The 16,951-nt window shown below is 38.6% G+C and overlaps 1 protein-coding gene across 3 annotated transcripts in view; it reads right to left on the bottom strand.

The window, feature by feature from the left end:
• The window catches only part of SCRN1 (secernin 1), a 29,018-nt gene that overhangs the window by 4,777 nt on the left and 7,290 nt on the right, over positions 1 to 16,951 (bottom strand). For all 3 annotated transcript variants that reach the window (XM_015853805.3, XM_015853804.3, XM_085540544.1), the window contains exons 3-5: positions 9,209 to 9,390; positions 5,071 to 5,273; positions 1,429 to 1,623 (exon numbers count right to left, since the gene is read on the bottom strand). In XM_015853805.3, coding sequence (XP_015709291.2) covers positions 1,429 to 1,623; positions 5,071 to 5,273; positions 9,209 to 9,390 — 580 coding nt within the window. The remainder of the gene's footprint in view (positions 1 to 1,428; positions 1,624 to 5,070; positions 5,274 to 9,208; positions 9,391 to 16,951) is intronic.

The following is a 16,951-nucleotide window of genomic DNA, read 5'->3' as shown; positions in this document are numbered from 1 at the left end:
AATTCAGAACAAGCCTACCTATCAGTAAGAGAACAGCAGGAAGCATTAATTAGGCATTACAATTACTATGTAGGGATAAATCTCATCTAAAGGTATTTTTCAGGAAGGCTATCCTGTCTGTAGTACTGCTCTAGCAATCACTGTGAAAAGATTACTTGCAGAGAACACTTAATTTTCCTTTAAAAAGCCACCTCATACAAGTTCAGACAGAATAGTAACAACTTCCACTTCTTATCAGTTCCCGTTAGTTCTCAGTCAAAATTTTGAACAGTTATCTTACATTCATTATGTCTAGCCCTGACACAGAGATTTTTATCCAAGCCTGCAAGAAACTCCCATTCTCATGTTATTTCCTGCACGTGCCTTATCACAACTTTTTCCCCATGACAACTCCATGTTAACTTGCACTAGAAGCAAGCAGGGCTTTTCTACACATTAACTTCCCAAACCCTTATGCGTGTGAATGCCTCAATCCACCAGGAGACATGGGATGTCTCAGCAAGGCTGCAAGATTTGCAGGCACAGCCATCTGTCCATTAAGATCCTCAGAACTATTATTCAGGCTTATTAAGACCTTTCACCTACGGTCCTTCACACTTGTTTTATCTGCCTCTCACACGCAAACTATGCTCCAAATAATTCTATAATGTTAGCAGGAACCTACATTGCAATAAGCATTTCATCTCTACTCTACAAGATTCTTGACATTTGTCAATATATGAAAATGCTAAAAGTACAGTAAACTCACATCTTCACTAAAGGAATCTTTATTAAATGATGATTTGTACAACTTTTCATACATGAAAGAGAAGACACCTGTCAGCTATGCACTACTACAGGCTGGTCATATTCTAGCTACTTTGACCAGCTATAGTCATTAATTTCAGTCTGGAAATAAACATTTTATTTGATTGAATTCAATTGGCACATTGTTCTGGCAGCTTAGTTCCACTCAACAGTGGAAAAGGGACTTCAATTCACCACTAAGTAGTGTTTATCTTCCTTAATCTATGTCCTGAATTGCTTCCCCAGGATCCTAAATATCTCAAAACACAGCATTCCCTGAGATCAAACTTTCATACATCAGACTACATAATACTATAAATACAGTATGTAAACAAATAAAACGAGGCCACTGTATCTGCATCAACGCACATCATGCACAGTGGAACAAGTGCAAAGCAAGCTATTTTGTAATTTCAACCTCCTCCTAAAACACAGTTGTAAGGGACACTAATGGTTTCATTCTAAACTGAGGCAAGTTTAAGAATCGCCTTCAGTTCTGGTCTTCCTTTCCACATGGTTTACATACAGAGGTATCCTTTTCAGTCACCTGTAGATCTGGACAGACAATGGAAAGTAAGCAGCAGTGAAAAAAAATCCTGCTGTATATGGGAAAAAACAAACAAACAACTGGTTCATACTTACCACTTTGCTTTTCCAAGCTCTCCCTTCCAGAACAACAGGCTAAATGGTCATCAGCAAGAGAAAACACTTCAGAAAAATTGAAGTCTGTGTCTCCATTCCACCAGCCTTGACTTCTCACGTAATCCCTTAGTTCAGGATGCTCAGCATCAATTTTTGTAGTTAGTGAAAGCTGATTGCAAATGCATTTCACCCCCTCTACAGAAATAGCCACATATTACAAGAGAGCATTAATATAGTTCTTATGGGAGTTGCTAGAAGAACAAAGTAATTGCAATTAGGAAACAAATGAAAGCATCAGTTAGGATGTACATTTAATATGACTGCATAATTACACATACAGTTACCACTCACTGCAGGTTGCAAAGCTCAATTCTCTCTGCCCTATTTAGATATTTACACTGCCATGTGGTTAATAGCACTGTTCAGCAGTTTCACAGTCCCTCCATACTCCACATACATGGACCATGAAGTGAAAGAGGTCTCCAGATGTCACAAGGCATACCTGAACACCAAGAAAATGCCAGCCTTATTTTGCTGTCCAGTGACACAGCTGCAGTAAGACTTGAGGCCTAATTTGATTCAAAAATATATATCAGCCAAGCTTCATTTTGATTAATAAACCCTCTTTGTATCCTACCCTAAAACTGAAAATATAATTTGGACTGATTGCTTTAAGCTTCCCAATTGAAAAGTAATTTTATTGTAAGTAGCAAAAGATAGGCTTAAGTTAAGGGAGTCCATTTTTAATCTTAAACTTTAAAATGGCATGAAATAAAAAGGAAACACAAGCGACCTTCAAAGAATATTCAAGTGCTATATTTTCCTTTTTTAAACAGCTTTTCTCAAAAATACTGCAGGGCTCATATCCATATATTTACAGTATGACTAACAAATGGCGCTAGCTGCAGATATGCCTCAGAGAGAATAAAGTAAACGCATAGGAAGCCAAAGAAAGATCTGACAAAGCAAATCCGTAAACCAAAATAAAGCCAGATTCTGGAATTTGGCACAAACGTTTTCTTAAAAAGAAACCAAAGCAGTATTTCTAGAAGTTATTAATTAATACTGCCTTCCACAAAAGGAATTTTGCCTTCCTAATGTCACATACATTCTATTTAAATAATCAGGAAGAGCTACAGCAGGAAGTTATGTGCATAAGTCTGAGAAAGTTACTGTTATTCAGTTCAGATTTGTACTAGCTCACTGACAGTGTGTTCATGCTTTCAAGCAGCATTACCTTTCAGAGAACTGTCTCAACTTCTGTGATAAAAATGAGTTCACGCCAAGCTAGCCGGGCTACTTCTAAGTCTTTAATTATTACACTTAGTAACTGATGTAAAATAGTGTTTCATAGTTTTGATCCCCTTGAGGGGGACAAGTTTATTGTGCAGATCAATTTATCTATTCAGACTGAAGAATAGCAACAGGATAAATTTCGAAGTGTTTATCCTTAAATTACTGACAAAAAGTTGCTTGACAAACATGTGCTTTAAGCTTTACAAAACTACAGCAATTAGGAAAAAATAATTCTGAGCACTGCTGAGAAATGACACATTTTCCCTGTTCTAACAGCATCCATGCATTCATTTTTCAAAGCATAAATATGGCTGCAGAAAAGAACCTCCTGAACCAAGGATGAAATACACAGTTCTCCCATAGCCAGCAGCCATCCCCTTTCATCCTGTCAGCCTCAGCAGGCTACAGGAAGGAGATGGAAACTAGTCAATTCAATCTGCTGCTCACAAGGACCCCTGGAAGAGAAATGTGCTGGCAAAAAATGAGAATAGACTTGCAGTACCACTTCAAAAAGATACAAGCTGCAGATGAAGTCAACAGTTTACTTGCTGAGAAGCAAGCAGAACAGAAAGGTTATATACTGCTGATGTAGCTAAAAAGGCTGAGTGAAAAACACTTCAGACAGCAGCCAGGTAGGTCAATAGAAGACGGCTGTCATTTCATAACCCAAGTAACAGCTGACAGCTGTGCAAAATTCACATTTCATCAGGGCAGCATTATCAATCTTCCCTCTTCCAAGTTTGGGATCTGTTTGCACTGGAGGATGACTTCCTCCGTTTTGTAGCTATTCTTGAAATGCAAGCTTTGCTTGGCAAAACATCATCCCTGCAAAATAAGCTGATTCATTTTTAGTGGTATGAACTGACAACAGGCCACCATACAACATTATACAGCCAGGTGTTACTAATTTGCTTTTGTACATCCAATAGCATTAAACTTCCCTCCACTCCATATCTTCTACCTCCTGCTTTCAATGAAGGGGTTCTGAAAAGAAAACTAACTGGATGTGTCATAGCTCAAAGCTGATACGACAAAAATCCTCTTAAACCATTTGCTTTTTCTTTTTAAATTCATTCAAATGCGTGAGTTTTATAAAGCTCTTCCTAAATCTCTTAAAAATCCCTTCAAAGCTAAAAATGATAACCCAGATCACAAAAACTATAGGCCTTAGACAATCTTAGTACAGCACATACATTCTACAGAGTTTTAAGTAAGTGCAGCCACAAAGTTAATGAAATTTAGAAGTTCAATTTTGGAAGTTCAGGCTTCACACACAGGGAACAACAAGTGACATATTTAAGAGAAAAAAAAACTTTAGTCCTGCAGTGTTAGATAATAAATGGGAGTATGAGGGACCTATATCTGTTGCAGTAAAGCAACAAGGAGCAGTCCATCCAATTTACCACTGTTCTGGTTTAACCCATCAGGTGGCTCATAATCACACAGCCCTTCACTCATTCTCCCCCTTTCCAGTGGAATGGGGGAGAGAGTCCAAAAAGCAAAGTAGAACTTATGGGTTGAGATAAAACTATTTACTATGATAGAAAAGAAGAAAAAGGAAAATAATTATGACTGTATAGATAGATAGATAAACGTACATAACAAGTGATGAACAAAGAATTGCTCATCACCAGCCAACTGATGCCCAGCTAGACCCTGAGAAGCGGAAGAGAGCCCAATTCATCCCCTTCAAAACTCCTTCCACGTGGTATCATATGGAATATCCCTTTGGCCAGTTTAAGTCAGCTGTCATAACCTGTTCAATCCCAGTTCCTTGGGCCCTTCACTGTGAGTGGCATTGGCTCTATACAACACCGCTTAGCAGCAACTATAAACATCAGAGTGTTATCAACACTGTTTTTTTTCAAAACCAAAACATAGCAACACACTAAATGCTGAGGAAAACAATTCTGTCCCAGCTGAAACTAAGACAACTACCTACAAGTAAGCCCTTCTCTCAAAGCTATTAAAGTTTAGCCTAGTCTCTTAATATTTCAGACTAGTAGGTAATAATTTCTGCATTAACTACACTGAAAGGATTCTTGACACATTCCAAACAACAAAGAAATCTGGGAAAACACAACACTTATCTAACATAAAAGTATAAATATAATGATTGTATAGCTTATGTGTACAAGTAACATCTTCCAACCCAACAGAAAATACTATTACATTAACCGATGTAAATCAATGATTAAGAGCTGAAAGTAATAGAAAGAAGTACAAAAAAAGAAGATTAAAGCTGATGGTTTAATTGAACCCGTGTATAAATTAGTTACTTAAACTCAGGTACTTCAAGACAATTATTGCAAAACAATTCCAAAACAATAATAAACATGAACTGACCTGTGATTTTCTCAGCTGCCCAGTACTTTCCAGATGTCTCCAGCACCCAGGCTTCATTTCTGTCCACAATCAAAAATGCACTTTGGAAAGCATGGCATGAACTTGCGTCTTCATAGTAATTTCCTCCTTGCCCATGCTCTTCCAACAAAGCAACTATTACATCCAATGCCTCTTTGGCTGTAGAACCTCTTTCTAAGCCGAGTCTGTATGATAAGAGCAAAATATCTTCAAGCAGACGTATAACAGTGAGATGTCTAAGTTATTCATTTTGAACAGCAGCATTGATCTGGTATTAAAACACAGAAGTGCCAAGCATGCCTGGTATAAGAGTTCTCACTTGAATGAGGTACTAGAACTATAAGATGAAATACACAGTGTTTAAGCTATTATTTTCTACTCCACTTTCTTTATTTTCAGTATCAGAGACATCCAAAAAAACCCAGTCACCAACCAGTGACCTCAGCTGCACTATAAGCACTATAACCCTCCAATGCTCTATCCCACTCAGACAGAATGTAATGAAGAATAATTTTTAATGGCCTTTTTAAAGTAATATCTATATACAGGTTTTCTCTGCTCTGTACAGAACAGTGGGAAATTAGAAATGATTATTACAGGAGATAAGAGACTGTTATCAGTTTTTCTACCTGCCTCTCTTCCTGAATGCTCCAATTTTTAATTTGCCATGGAAGCGAACTGTGTGTTATCCTTCTATGTTTATTACACACAGTCCATGGTTCACCTTGATTTAGTCTGAGTTATTGAAAGCAACAATTTCAACTCTTTCAGCAGCATTTACTCAGTAAAAAAGGAGAGCCAACTAAAATTTTAGAATTTTCCTAAAATTTCCTAGTTTAAAAATGACCATTCCTCCTCTATCACCTTCGACTTCATATTTACATAATACAGAAATGCCAATCTTAGCTTACACTATATATGTCTTTTATTAGAAGATGGTCCAAAAGCACATCTTACTTATTTTCTAAGAGAAACACCACAAACTTTCCATGTAAATTAATGGGTTGATAACTACTACTTTGATGGCCATATAGTCACCCAGTTCAATGATAATCTATTCTCCTCTCCTCATCTTATGATCAAAAACATTTGGTTATAATTAGATCAAAACCTGGCAAGAGACACAACATCACACTAAAACTTTTAACTTCTCCCTGCAGTTTTCTCTCTGAGACAGTTAGCCCAGCTTTCTCTTTGAAAACTCGAGCAGAGATTTAGGCTATAGAAATCTCTTTTAGATCACTGTATGGCAAATAGCTTTAATATTACATTTACTTCCACTTTACTAAGGCTTAGGCTTTGCTTTTGTTTGGGTGCTCCTATTTGTCAGCTGCAAGGGACAGAGGAAATAAAAAGTAAAAAACAACACAGCAGCCACACATCTCTACTAAACTGTTGGTCTTACCACTTATCTTGGCATCAACATGCTGGGTGACTCTAACACAACTTAGCATAACCATTTCAGAGCTAACACATTTCAGAGCACTCATTAAGGGACACTGTAAGAAAAGCTTAAAGTCACTTTGCACCGAGATTGGACAACTTGAATCACCCCTTAAGAAATTTTCTGTGACTTAGTACAGCCCACTGCTTCAGTGCTATTCTGAAAAACCGTAAGATTGTCAAAAACTATCTAAAGCTTTTCAGTTTCTATTCTCATTTACAGTATCTCTTCAGAAGTTATGCTGGAATCGATTTTCTCTCGATTTCCATCTGTCAAAACTACCTTTATGTTTTTTCACTCAGATAAAACTGGGATGGGGATTGGCCTGTGTGAACAACCAACTTCTACTCCTCAGGTCAGTTGCACAAACTCCATCTGCTTCTGAAGAATCATTCTTATGTTCTGACATGCTGCCCTGTGATATACTGTCAAGATACAAAGCTGCAGGTGTGTCTTAACCCTCACATATAGCAGTATAGTAGGTAACATGTTGGTTTTGGTCTTCATAGCTTGTTAAGTGCATGGCTGGTAATAAGAACTTTGTGAAGTGCAACTTCACAGATACCCAGTAGGGTTTTCATTGAGAGGAGAGGGCAGGGGGAAGACCAGCAGACACGTGCACTTCTTAATTGAGCTTAAAATTCCTCCTCTAATTTTCATTCCAACAAATCCCGAGCGACAGAGGTAGCCATTACTGCAGATGCGTACCGAGAGGAAGAGCTGGTGCCAGCTGCTTCACTGCAGCCTATATGATTGATTTTGCACTTGATGACTCTCTTTATTCTATGAGAACATCCAGAACAGTTAAGCTTAATGCTACCAGCCAAGTCTTTGCAGTAAGAAAGAACCACTCTGGCTGCAACAGGAGACAGATGGTAGTCTGCAAAATCCCTAGTTCTCCTTGCCTCAAATGCTCTCTGCCTTACAGCTACAAACTTCCTTCCTCTGCAGATAAGAAGGAAGAGAGGGAGAGTAACATCTTCAGGTGAGGACCACCAGTAGGCCGTGTCATTTCTCTGTATTTTGCAATCTCCTAATATTTTAGCGTGGATGAACCTAGAGCTACTTGATAACACACATACTTCAGTGTTAAACAGTACTTCAGGACTGCAGTAACCTCAAACAAAATAAACAGAACTGTGCACCTAAAACAACTGTTTGTTAAAATTGGAGAATGATAGTAGGAGGGGTAAAAATAAAGGTGGAGCTTGGAAAATCATTTACCACATCCCTCCTCTTGGCAAAAGCTTGTCCTACACTTTCTTAAAAAAGCTCCCCAGTCTATTTTATCTCCCTTAAAGCAAACTCATGAGTCCGCCTATGTACAGCTTCTCTGTAGATTCCTGCAGTAACACAGAAATTAGAAGAAGTACCAAAGAGGAATGTAACACCAATCCCCTCACGAACTTCCCACTGATCAGATTCTCTAGATCGTATTTCCCATTTTCACTGCCTCCCCCCCAACTGGCTCACATAATTCTTGACTGTGATAGCTGGAACTCAGTACTGTATTTCTGCAGAGACATTAGAGTCAGAACATTTACAGTCTCAGGCAGCTATACATCTAGCAGCAATTTCACATGACTCACAATTCACAGCTTACATATGAGGATACCTTCCAAGGTTTTAATGACCTTGTAAAAGTCAAAGTGTCTATTTCCTACCTTTTACCATTAAAACTTGTTAACTCATTACACGGGCAAAGCAGAAGTGTTTGACAGGATTTTTCATGACTAACAGTCAGTACTGAACATTTGTCATCTTGATATTCAATTGCCTTTTTTCCCTTGAGTTATGTTGGTCTACACCAACAGCTCTTTTCAACGCTTTTAGGTATACCACAACGTTTAACCTTTTCCAGTGATCCAGAATCTCTCCCATCTTTCACTAGGCCAAGTAAAATGAGCATGTTATTGAAACTGGTTCAGCCTGCTTCATTAGCTATCCTAGGAAAAACTTCAGCAGGACCACTGGAACTAAAATTGATTTGCTTACATAACTAGCAGTTATCCTGTGTTACCTTTAAATTAAGTTGAACATTTGCTCTCCTTTCTTTGTGATGGATTTGCACCATTTTCTCTTGTTCTTTCTTTTTCAGCTTTCTTCCTCCACCTAACTCTTCTTTAAATTCTCTTCACTGTAGCATCAGCATGCAGACTGAGACATACAATGCAGCACAAGTGTTTCAGGCAGACAGCTTTCAATGAACAGACTTCCATGGAGTTTTGTTTGCCAGAATTTAAAAAAAGGGCAATAGTTTGTGTTGGAATGCATGGGCTGTAGTGAAGCATGGTAGTTTGTTTATGCCTACAGTTGGCTACAAGCCCAGGATAAGCTTTTTAGGTCAGAGTAAACTGTTTTAAAGTGGCGGAGAATGAAGGGTGCATCAGCAAATCTGATGGTACAAATTAGCAGTTCCTAAATAACAATGTAATGGAATAGTCACTGCTAGATTGTACAGTAGGGAGGCAAGGTAGGTTTAGTAAACTCGTTTTAGGCACAAGTAGCACATAGACAGGAGCCACCTTCAGTTTCCAAGTGCTTTAAAGCATTAACTCATCTGGTGCCTTTTGTTTCAAAATCTTCTAATGCCAACACCACAAAAGCAATTACCCATTATCATCATCTAAACATTTGGCCTTTAAGAGGATGTTCACAGCTCAGCAAGCCACCCACCTGACAAGATCCATTCCAAGCAATGCTTCAGATTCAGAAGCTGGTTCTCTGGTCACGACAGCTTCATTAGCTATACATACTCCATGCTCATTGGCTCCCATTTCTGCTCCCCAAAGCCAGGAAGGCCTGCTCAGCACAACAGCATGAGTCTTTGGCACCTGCTCAATCTCAATATATGTGCACTGCATTGGCAGAGAGAATAGGAAGAGAAAACGTGAAACAGCTGCAAGCACTGAATTTAATCTTCTGACTCTAACACAGACTTCAATCTTTAGCACAAGATTCAACGTAGAAACAAGATACACATCATGGAAAAAAAAAAGAAAAATCCACCTCTTGAGTGTGAGCTGGATTATTTTTTTAAAACAATATTTGTTATGTTTGAACCTTTATGTCTTGATATTACAGAAGACTGGGAGAAGACATCTATTTCGATAGCTGAAGGCTTCAGATAGTCATGGAGAATCCAAGAGCTAGAAGCAGTAGAAAGCAGAATTAGGTGGTCTGTTTCTCAGTGTTAACAGTACAGTCCATGTTTTGTGCATAACAACGTCAAAACATTCTCTCATCTCACTTAAATATCATCTTCTGTATTTTATGTAAATGGTGTAATAACAATAATTGGACAAAACACATTGGAAAGTTTTCCCATCTTCCTTGGTGCTTTCCCTGAATCAAGTCTAAGTCTGCTGATAGAAAGAAAAACCAAGACTTGAAAGCGTTCAGTGGATAAACAGTCAAGAGAAAGAAAAGCACGGGCATTGTTTTTGCTTAAAACCGACGTTTCAGCTATTTGAAATGGTCTACTGTAATCTGAGTTCTATGGATACATTCTGACAAGTCAAAGATGCAGAGGAAGGCTGCACACAAGTCACTGAAACTGCGAAGAAGAAAGAAATCATTCATTATCTTTCACATATAATCACTTTTCTCTTGCTTTGGAATATAAAAACAAGCACTGTTTTCCCGGACAGCATGGAAGAATGCTTGATCCATCATTATATCACTGGCTCATAGAAACAAAATAAATGGATTTTACACTTTATTCCTTAGGCTACATCAAATTCTTCAAGGACCACAGATTTTTTTGTTTGAGGGAACTTAAACTGCCACTTCTATGAGACAGCTCTTTATGTCCAGCATTCCTGGTGCAACACCTTCCCTGATGGAAGTAATTCACACCATTTTACAAGAATATTTGTTAAAACATAAGATAAACAGAAAAGATTTGTGAATTCAGAGTTGCTTCTCTTCAATATACATAATGTGTCTACATCAAAAACTAAGTCTAGGCAATTTTGTCTAGAGCTACAGGTCACCATTATTTGGAAAAGCACTTTGTATATGCATGAGGATGAGTAGAGAACAGCTGTATCTCTTGAATATATGCAAAGGAGAACACAGAGCTGCCTCGGTATGAAAAGGGGCTGGGCCAAGCACCTTCCTGTGTAACACACAAAGACATGACAAGAGCAAACTTCAGGCAGTCTGAAGGCAGGGGGACCTCAACCCCTACACAGGGCGATTTCTGACTCCCTAAATCTCAAAGATGGTCTGTCAGCAAGCACAGCAAGCAGCCATCCTGCAGTGCCATACAGTACATGAACCTTCTCAGCTCTGGAGGAGAAGGCACTGAGGAGGAGATATCAGTGCTCTGTGAGCCCTGTGAGCATTCACTGACTGAATATTCTCTTACACAACCGTGCACACATCGGAGCTTTAATTTTCTAGAGAAAAAAAAAACGATGAACACTCTGAAAAGTGGTACACTGAGAAAAATGCTGCAATTTTTTCTTCACAAAACATGGTATACTAGATATTCCTGTCACCAAACACTTATTACTTTGGTCTTCATCCCAAAACCAAGCATTTCCAAAGCTGCAGTTGATTAAGATTTTATTGTCAACAGTAGTAGTCAGTAAAGGAGAAAGAGGAAGTTGTGTGCTTTGCTGAAAGGATACAGAGAATCCTGGAAAAAAAAGAAAATGCCTTTGCTTTGTAACTGTAATCAGAGGCCTATACAGGCAACTCCTCCATTTAGAAATATTTCAGCCTGTAAGGAAGACAATAGGCTAAGCACAGAGGAGAGCATGTGAAACAGCAAACAAAATACATTGATACTTTCTGCACTGATTCTCCACATCCACCAACCCACAACAAGCAAATATAGGCCATATTTTTGTGTTATTTTCAGCTTGAAAAAAAATCAACACACATACACAGCATTTTATATCTTATTTATATAAATTGTCTTAGAAGACCTAAGGCAACCCCAAGCAACACTACAGGCTTGGGGCAGAGTGGCTGGAAAACCATGTAGAGGAAACAAACCTGAGAGCATTGGTCAATACTTGGCTGAATATGAGCCAGCATTGTGCACAGGTGGCCAAGAGCATCCTGGCTTGTATCAAAAACAGAGCTGCCAGCAGGAGCAGGGAAATGATCATCCCTCTGTACTCTACACTGCTGAGGCTGCTCCTCACTAGATAGAAGTAGGCAATCAACAGGAGTTTGATTCGTATTTGTTAATAATATTATGAGCTTTCAAATAAATAAACAAATCTAGGTCCAGATACAACAATAGGTTGTTCATTTGAAGCTTAAAAATTTTCCCCCTTTGTAACTCAAATTACCCCTTAAAATAACATCAGAAAACTATTTTCTGGATGAAATAATATTTTCATGGTAGAAACAAGGTGCAAGGAGAGGAACCAGGCTATCCACCTCAACCCAAGAGGCACCAGTCATAAAGGTAGCTCAGTTAAAACCAGTTGATGGATTTGCAGTACAGAAAACCATTCTATTCCACACAAATCGGAACATGTGCTCAAAACAGCTGAGACATGGAAGAAAACATTAAGGGAAGACAACAGTATCCACAGAAAACTCAGCAGCTACTAGAACTCAAGAACTTGAACTCAGGTGAAGACAAGATTTCAAGAACAAGCATAAGTCACAACCTCCCTAGCTCCTTTCCTCAGCCCCTCTGAGCTGGCAAATCCCTCCAGCACAGTGGCATAGCAGCCTGTCATAACGAGAGCTGTGCCAACCTGGACAATGACAAATCCAACAGACGGAAGGTACTGCTGTGAATCTGCCTGCTACCAATCCTGTCCTTAAATTCTTGAAGCATCCGGCCTCAGGATTTCCAAACACTAATACTTTTCTTACAGCATGACTGCTAATAACCACAAGACTAGTGACACAGCTGGTAGCACTGGTTGCTGGTGAGTCAACTGTCAGGCTCTGCTGATTTGCTAGAATTCCAGTCCTGAAAAAGTATAACTGCACCATGTCCTGTGACAGTGAATTTCCAATGGCAAATCTCAAAGTAAAGAATAGGGACTTCACGTGCAAGAGACAGACAACACTTTTAAGAGTTGAGCAGGCTGAAAATTAATGATGTTTCCTTTATTTCACAGCATCAAAAAAAAAAAAAAGTCTTAACAAGGCAATTCTATAGTTAGCACAAAGCACATATGTACCTCCCACCCGAGTTACAGCATACAGGTATGTTGGAGGTATTCCAGAAACAAATGTGGAAGTCAAAAGCACAAGAGACTTCTCCTTCCATTAGGAAAAGAAATCAACGTGCAGCTTCTACTCTATTGCAATACAGCTGAATGAAGCAATTCCACAGATGGACACAGGCATCCTGGGCATTCCCACGCATGGTGAATGGGGGGCTGGAAAGATGGTATATGTTTGTTCAAGAGAGATAGAAAAAGATGAACCATTCTCTTATCAAAGCACAGGACTACATGCACTCTGACCTACTCTACCAAGCCACCAGAGCCCCCAGCACTGTGCAACTCAACACAAGTTGTTAAACAGACCACTGAGTGCAGCACATAGAATCATAGAATCACAAGGTTGGAAAGGACCTATAACATCATCTAGTCCAACCATCCTCCCTTTACCATACCTACAGAAAATTACTAAACCATATCTCTTAGCTCCCTGCATCTCCAGCATGCTCTCAGCCTTGGGTGTCTTTACACGTCAGAAGTGATTTAGCAATCAAGAATCCATCTCTTGTTTTGTAAGGTACAAATCTAGCGCTCTCATGGGTTCTAAACAAAAATAAAAATGAAAGTAGGACAAAGCTTATTAACTTCATTTTTAAAACTGAAAGATTTCAGTGAAGTTATAATAGAGAGATTCTTAGAATTCACACATACCCTAAAATTAATTTCTATTTATGCCCTCCTTGAAACACTCAATCTCATTTATTTTTCCACAAGTAAAGACTGAGCCAAAACAGGATATAAGTCCTTCTCTGCCCCTCAGACATAAATGCATAGCTCAAGCTAACCAGTTTTGTTTTGGTGGCAAATGGAAGCAAAGCAGCAGCAATCCTACAGTCAAAACACGGGCTTTGAAAAGGCAGAAAGATCCAAGAAATTATGACTTCTAACTCTGAACTGCTGCTGGCTCATGCATGATGTTACAAAGCAAAGTCAAACATTAGTTTAAAGGCCAGCGGCTTGCAATGGAGCAGAACAGAGAAAAAGCTTATAGTAGCCAAGCAATAGACCCTGCTGAAGGCAGCAACCACTTTCTCTTTTTCATTAGTTGCTGTCTGCCTGCACAGTACTTCCCCTCTGAAGTCTAAAGGTTAGCTTAAACAGGGTGGGTTGAGCTAAGCTGTCTGACTGCATGCCATGATCAACTGCTTATACAATCACTGGCTTTCAGCTAAAAAGCAAAAAGCAGCTTCCTAAACTGTGTCTGAATTGTAACATTTTAGACTATAATGTTTTGCATTTCCATACAGTAATTAAAAGTTTAACCATGGGCACAAACACTGCTATGGTTCTTGAAGATTCCCTGATGGCCAGCACTTACCCCGAAGGTATCACACTGGGACACCCAGGTTTAAGTTCACAGCATATACACATACATATATACACACACATATGAAGAGATACATATATATACTTCTCTGAAAACTCAGATCAAGAGGAGCATCATCTCATTCCCCCCCCCCCAACCAAAACAAAAAACCCCACACCAAATAGGACCCCCACATCTCTAAGGCGTAACTGTGCCAAAAACTTTTAAAGAACATGGAGTTCTTCCTACCCCACAGAGGGCTGGCTTTAAGCCCAGAAAACTGCTTAATACCAATTCACTAGAAAACTGTGCATATTCCACAATGCAATAGACTTTACTGTGGACCGTTCTTTGTAATTTCTTCACCCCATTCCTCCCATAAGATATTGCATGTTATGAAGACAGAGTTTGTATAGCTCTGTGTTCTATCAAACCATGACTATTTTTAAATAATGGGTAAAAGGGCAGATCAAAAGGAAGGGAGGTTGAGATAAAAGAGGGGAAATAGAACTAAAAAACTACACTACAAAAAATAGTTACCAGCCCAAGAACTCTTCAGAAGAAGGAAAATCACAGCAAAGTGACAGGTTACAGGAGAACAAGAGAAATCTGGTCAGTAAGATCTACCCTAAAAATAAGAGTTTTGCACCTCAAAACTCATACAACACAAATTCTCACTAATGCACAAGAAAATCCACAACTGGGAAAGGATAAAATACTTACTTGTAGTACAGGGATTCCAAAAAAGGGCCATATTTAAGGAAGCAATATTTTAACCTGCACACACAAGTTTGCTATACCACCCACTACAATGAGCAATGATCAGCATTTGCCACGGCAAAACAACAATGCAAAATGTGAACCAAGTTTGGAAAGGTTGTCAAACACACACGCACAGAATAGACCATAATGAAAAGCCCCTTTGTTCGGGGTCTTGGGAACCTGCTGACATAGAGGGAAGGAATTATGCTGATGAGTTAGCTGCAGGGTTACTGGCTGCTTGGTTGTGCTGCGAAGATCTAACTTAAAATGACCTGCAGTATTCACTGAGCATCTATCTTCCCTTGTTTAAGATGCTGGCTGATAGCTTTGTAACAAAGCCTGCTAGATTGCTTTACAGCAATAGTCTAACTGAACTACTATTCCATGCTTTTTTGTTATATTGTACATTATCACAGTTGGAAAAATGAGCAGCACAGAACAAACAGGACACAGAGTTCTTGAGAGCCTTGACCTCTTAGAAGTTCAGAACATGAGTGACAGAGTCATGGAAAAGTATTCAAAATAGGGTAGACATTGGAGTACACTACATGTAAAGAGAAGAATATAACGAAAAAGCAAGTTATCATCCTTGCCAATGACACTAAAGGACACGTATCTAGCATAAGAAGCCAATAAAAAAGGTAGATCTATTCATTTAGGATTAAAAAAGAAAATTCATGGATGAGAAAAAAATATTAGTTAAAGGCATGAAGGATTATCGACTTAGGGGATACAGCAGCATAAACCAGGTTAATCACACTTTTCGTGTTGTAAAACATGCATTTAACACTCTCATCCCTGTTCAATTAATCTTATAAACTCAATAAAGAAAAGCTATAGCGACCCAAAGCAAAACCCCAATAAATGAACATTTTAAAGAAAAAGGTAATAATGATGTCAAAGACGACATCCAGAGGCTGTGAAATTCCCCTGCACTCCTCATTTTAGCTTATTACCTCTGACAGCTCAATAAATTTGTTTGAAAGGCAGACAGAGACTTACATGGCTCTGTGTTAAAAATACAAAGCAACTGAATTCAAGCCCTCCAAAGCTTTTCTTAACTTATAAGAGTTTAATTAACAATATACAGGAAATTAATGAGTTTGGCACAGGTTCTGCATATAGGTAAGTATGCATTCATCGTGAGATAAGCGTTAAACACATTTCTGCATCAGGGAAATATACGTACATTTTGGCTAATTAGCAAAAACTGAAGATAATGTTCCTCTTCTGATGTCATGAAGGGCTAGCATGCTTGAAATTGCAATCTTCTTATTAATCAGAGTCCTTAAGTTCATACAACAGCAAAATCTAGAATCAAACCTAGCAGTCTGAAGCTTTGACTGTAGAACTTTCATTAACCTACACAGTCATTCATAATTCCTACTGAATTATTATAAGGCTTTTTGGAAGACCTTTGAAGTGACTACTTTACAAAAAGAGCAAAATCTAAAGAAAACTATTCTCCAGCATCAATATCTGTTAGACTCATTCATCTGATTGAACTTAATATACAAGGGCTGCTCCAAAAACAGCTTAGGTCTATCTGAATGAAAGCAGCTAAAGGACTGTGCAAAGCCACCAGAGAATATTTATACCTCATAAAATAATTAAAACCAGTAACAGCTTTAACCTTACTCTAACACAGCAAAAAGTCCCACACACATTGTGCAAGTCATCACTTAACATTAATCCCAGAGCAACTGAAGAAGTTCTTATTCTCTGCTAAGAGGAAACAGGAAGAATATAGGTAAGCAGCTGGAGCCCACACATTTTGTAAATCACAGTACTCTTAGGGTAATATAGAATTATACAACAGCACAGTCTAGCAGGGGCCAAAGTAACCACCTAATTAGGGCTTAAGCCCAAACTTCAGAAAAGTAAAATTACATAAAATTAAGGTATTAGTTCACAGTAAGCTCTTAAAATTATTCTCCTTTGAGGAGACAAAGGCTTTAAATTTTTTTTTTCTCCACATTAACACTTTTTTCATCTTCAGTTCTGTAATGAGAAGCTGTCTGAAAAACTACTTTGCAGTTTTTTTCCTGTCTTACTGTCACACTTGTGTTCTGTTACTAGCACAGGTCTACTGCAGTGCGACTTAGACAGCACTGCAGTAAGCAGCAGTTCGTGCTTTTCAAGAGG

This window comes from Coturnix japonica, chromosome 2 (assembly GCF_054131305.1).
Source record: "Coturnix japonica strain WE chromosome 2, WE-NBRP24, whole genome shotgun sequence".
NCBI classification, from domain to species: Eukaryota; Metazoa; Chordata; class Aves; order Galliformes; family Phasianidae; genus Coturnix; species Coturnix japonica.
Note: the sequence above shows the minus strand (reverse complement) of the source record. Positions and strands in the feature narration are given on the sequence as shown.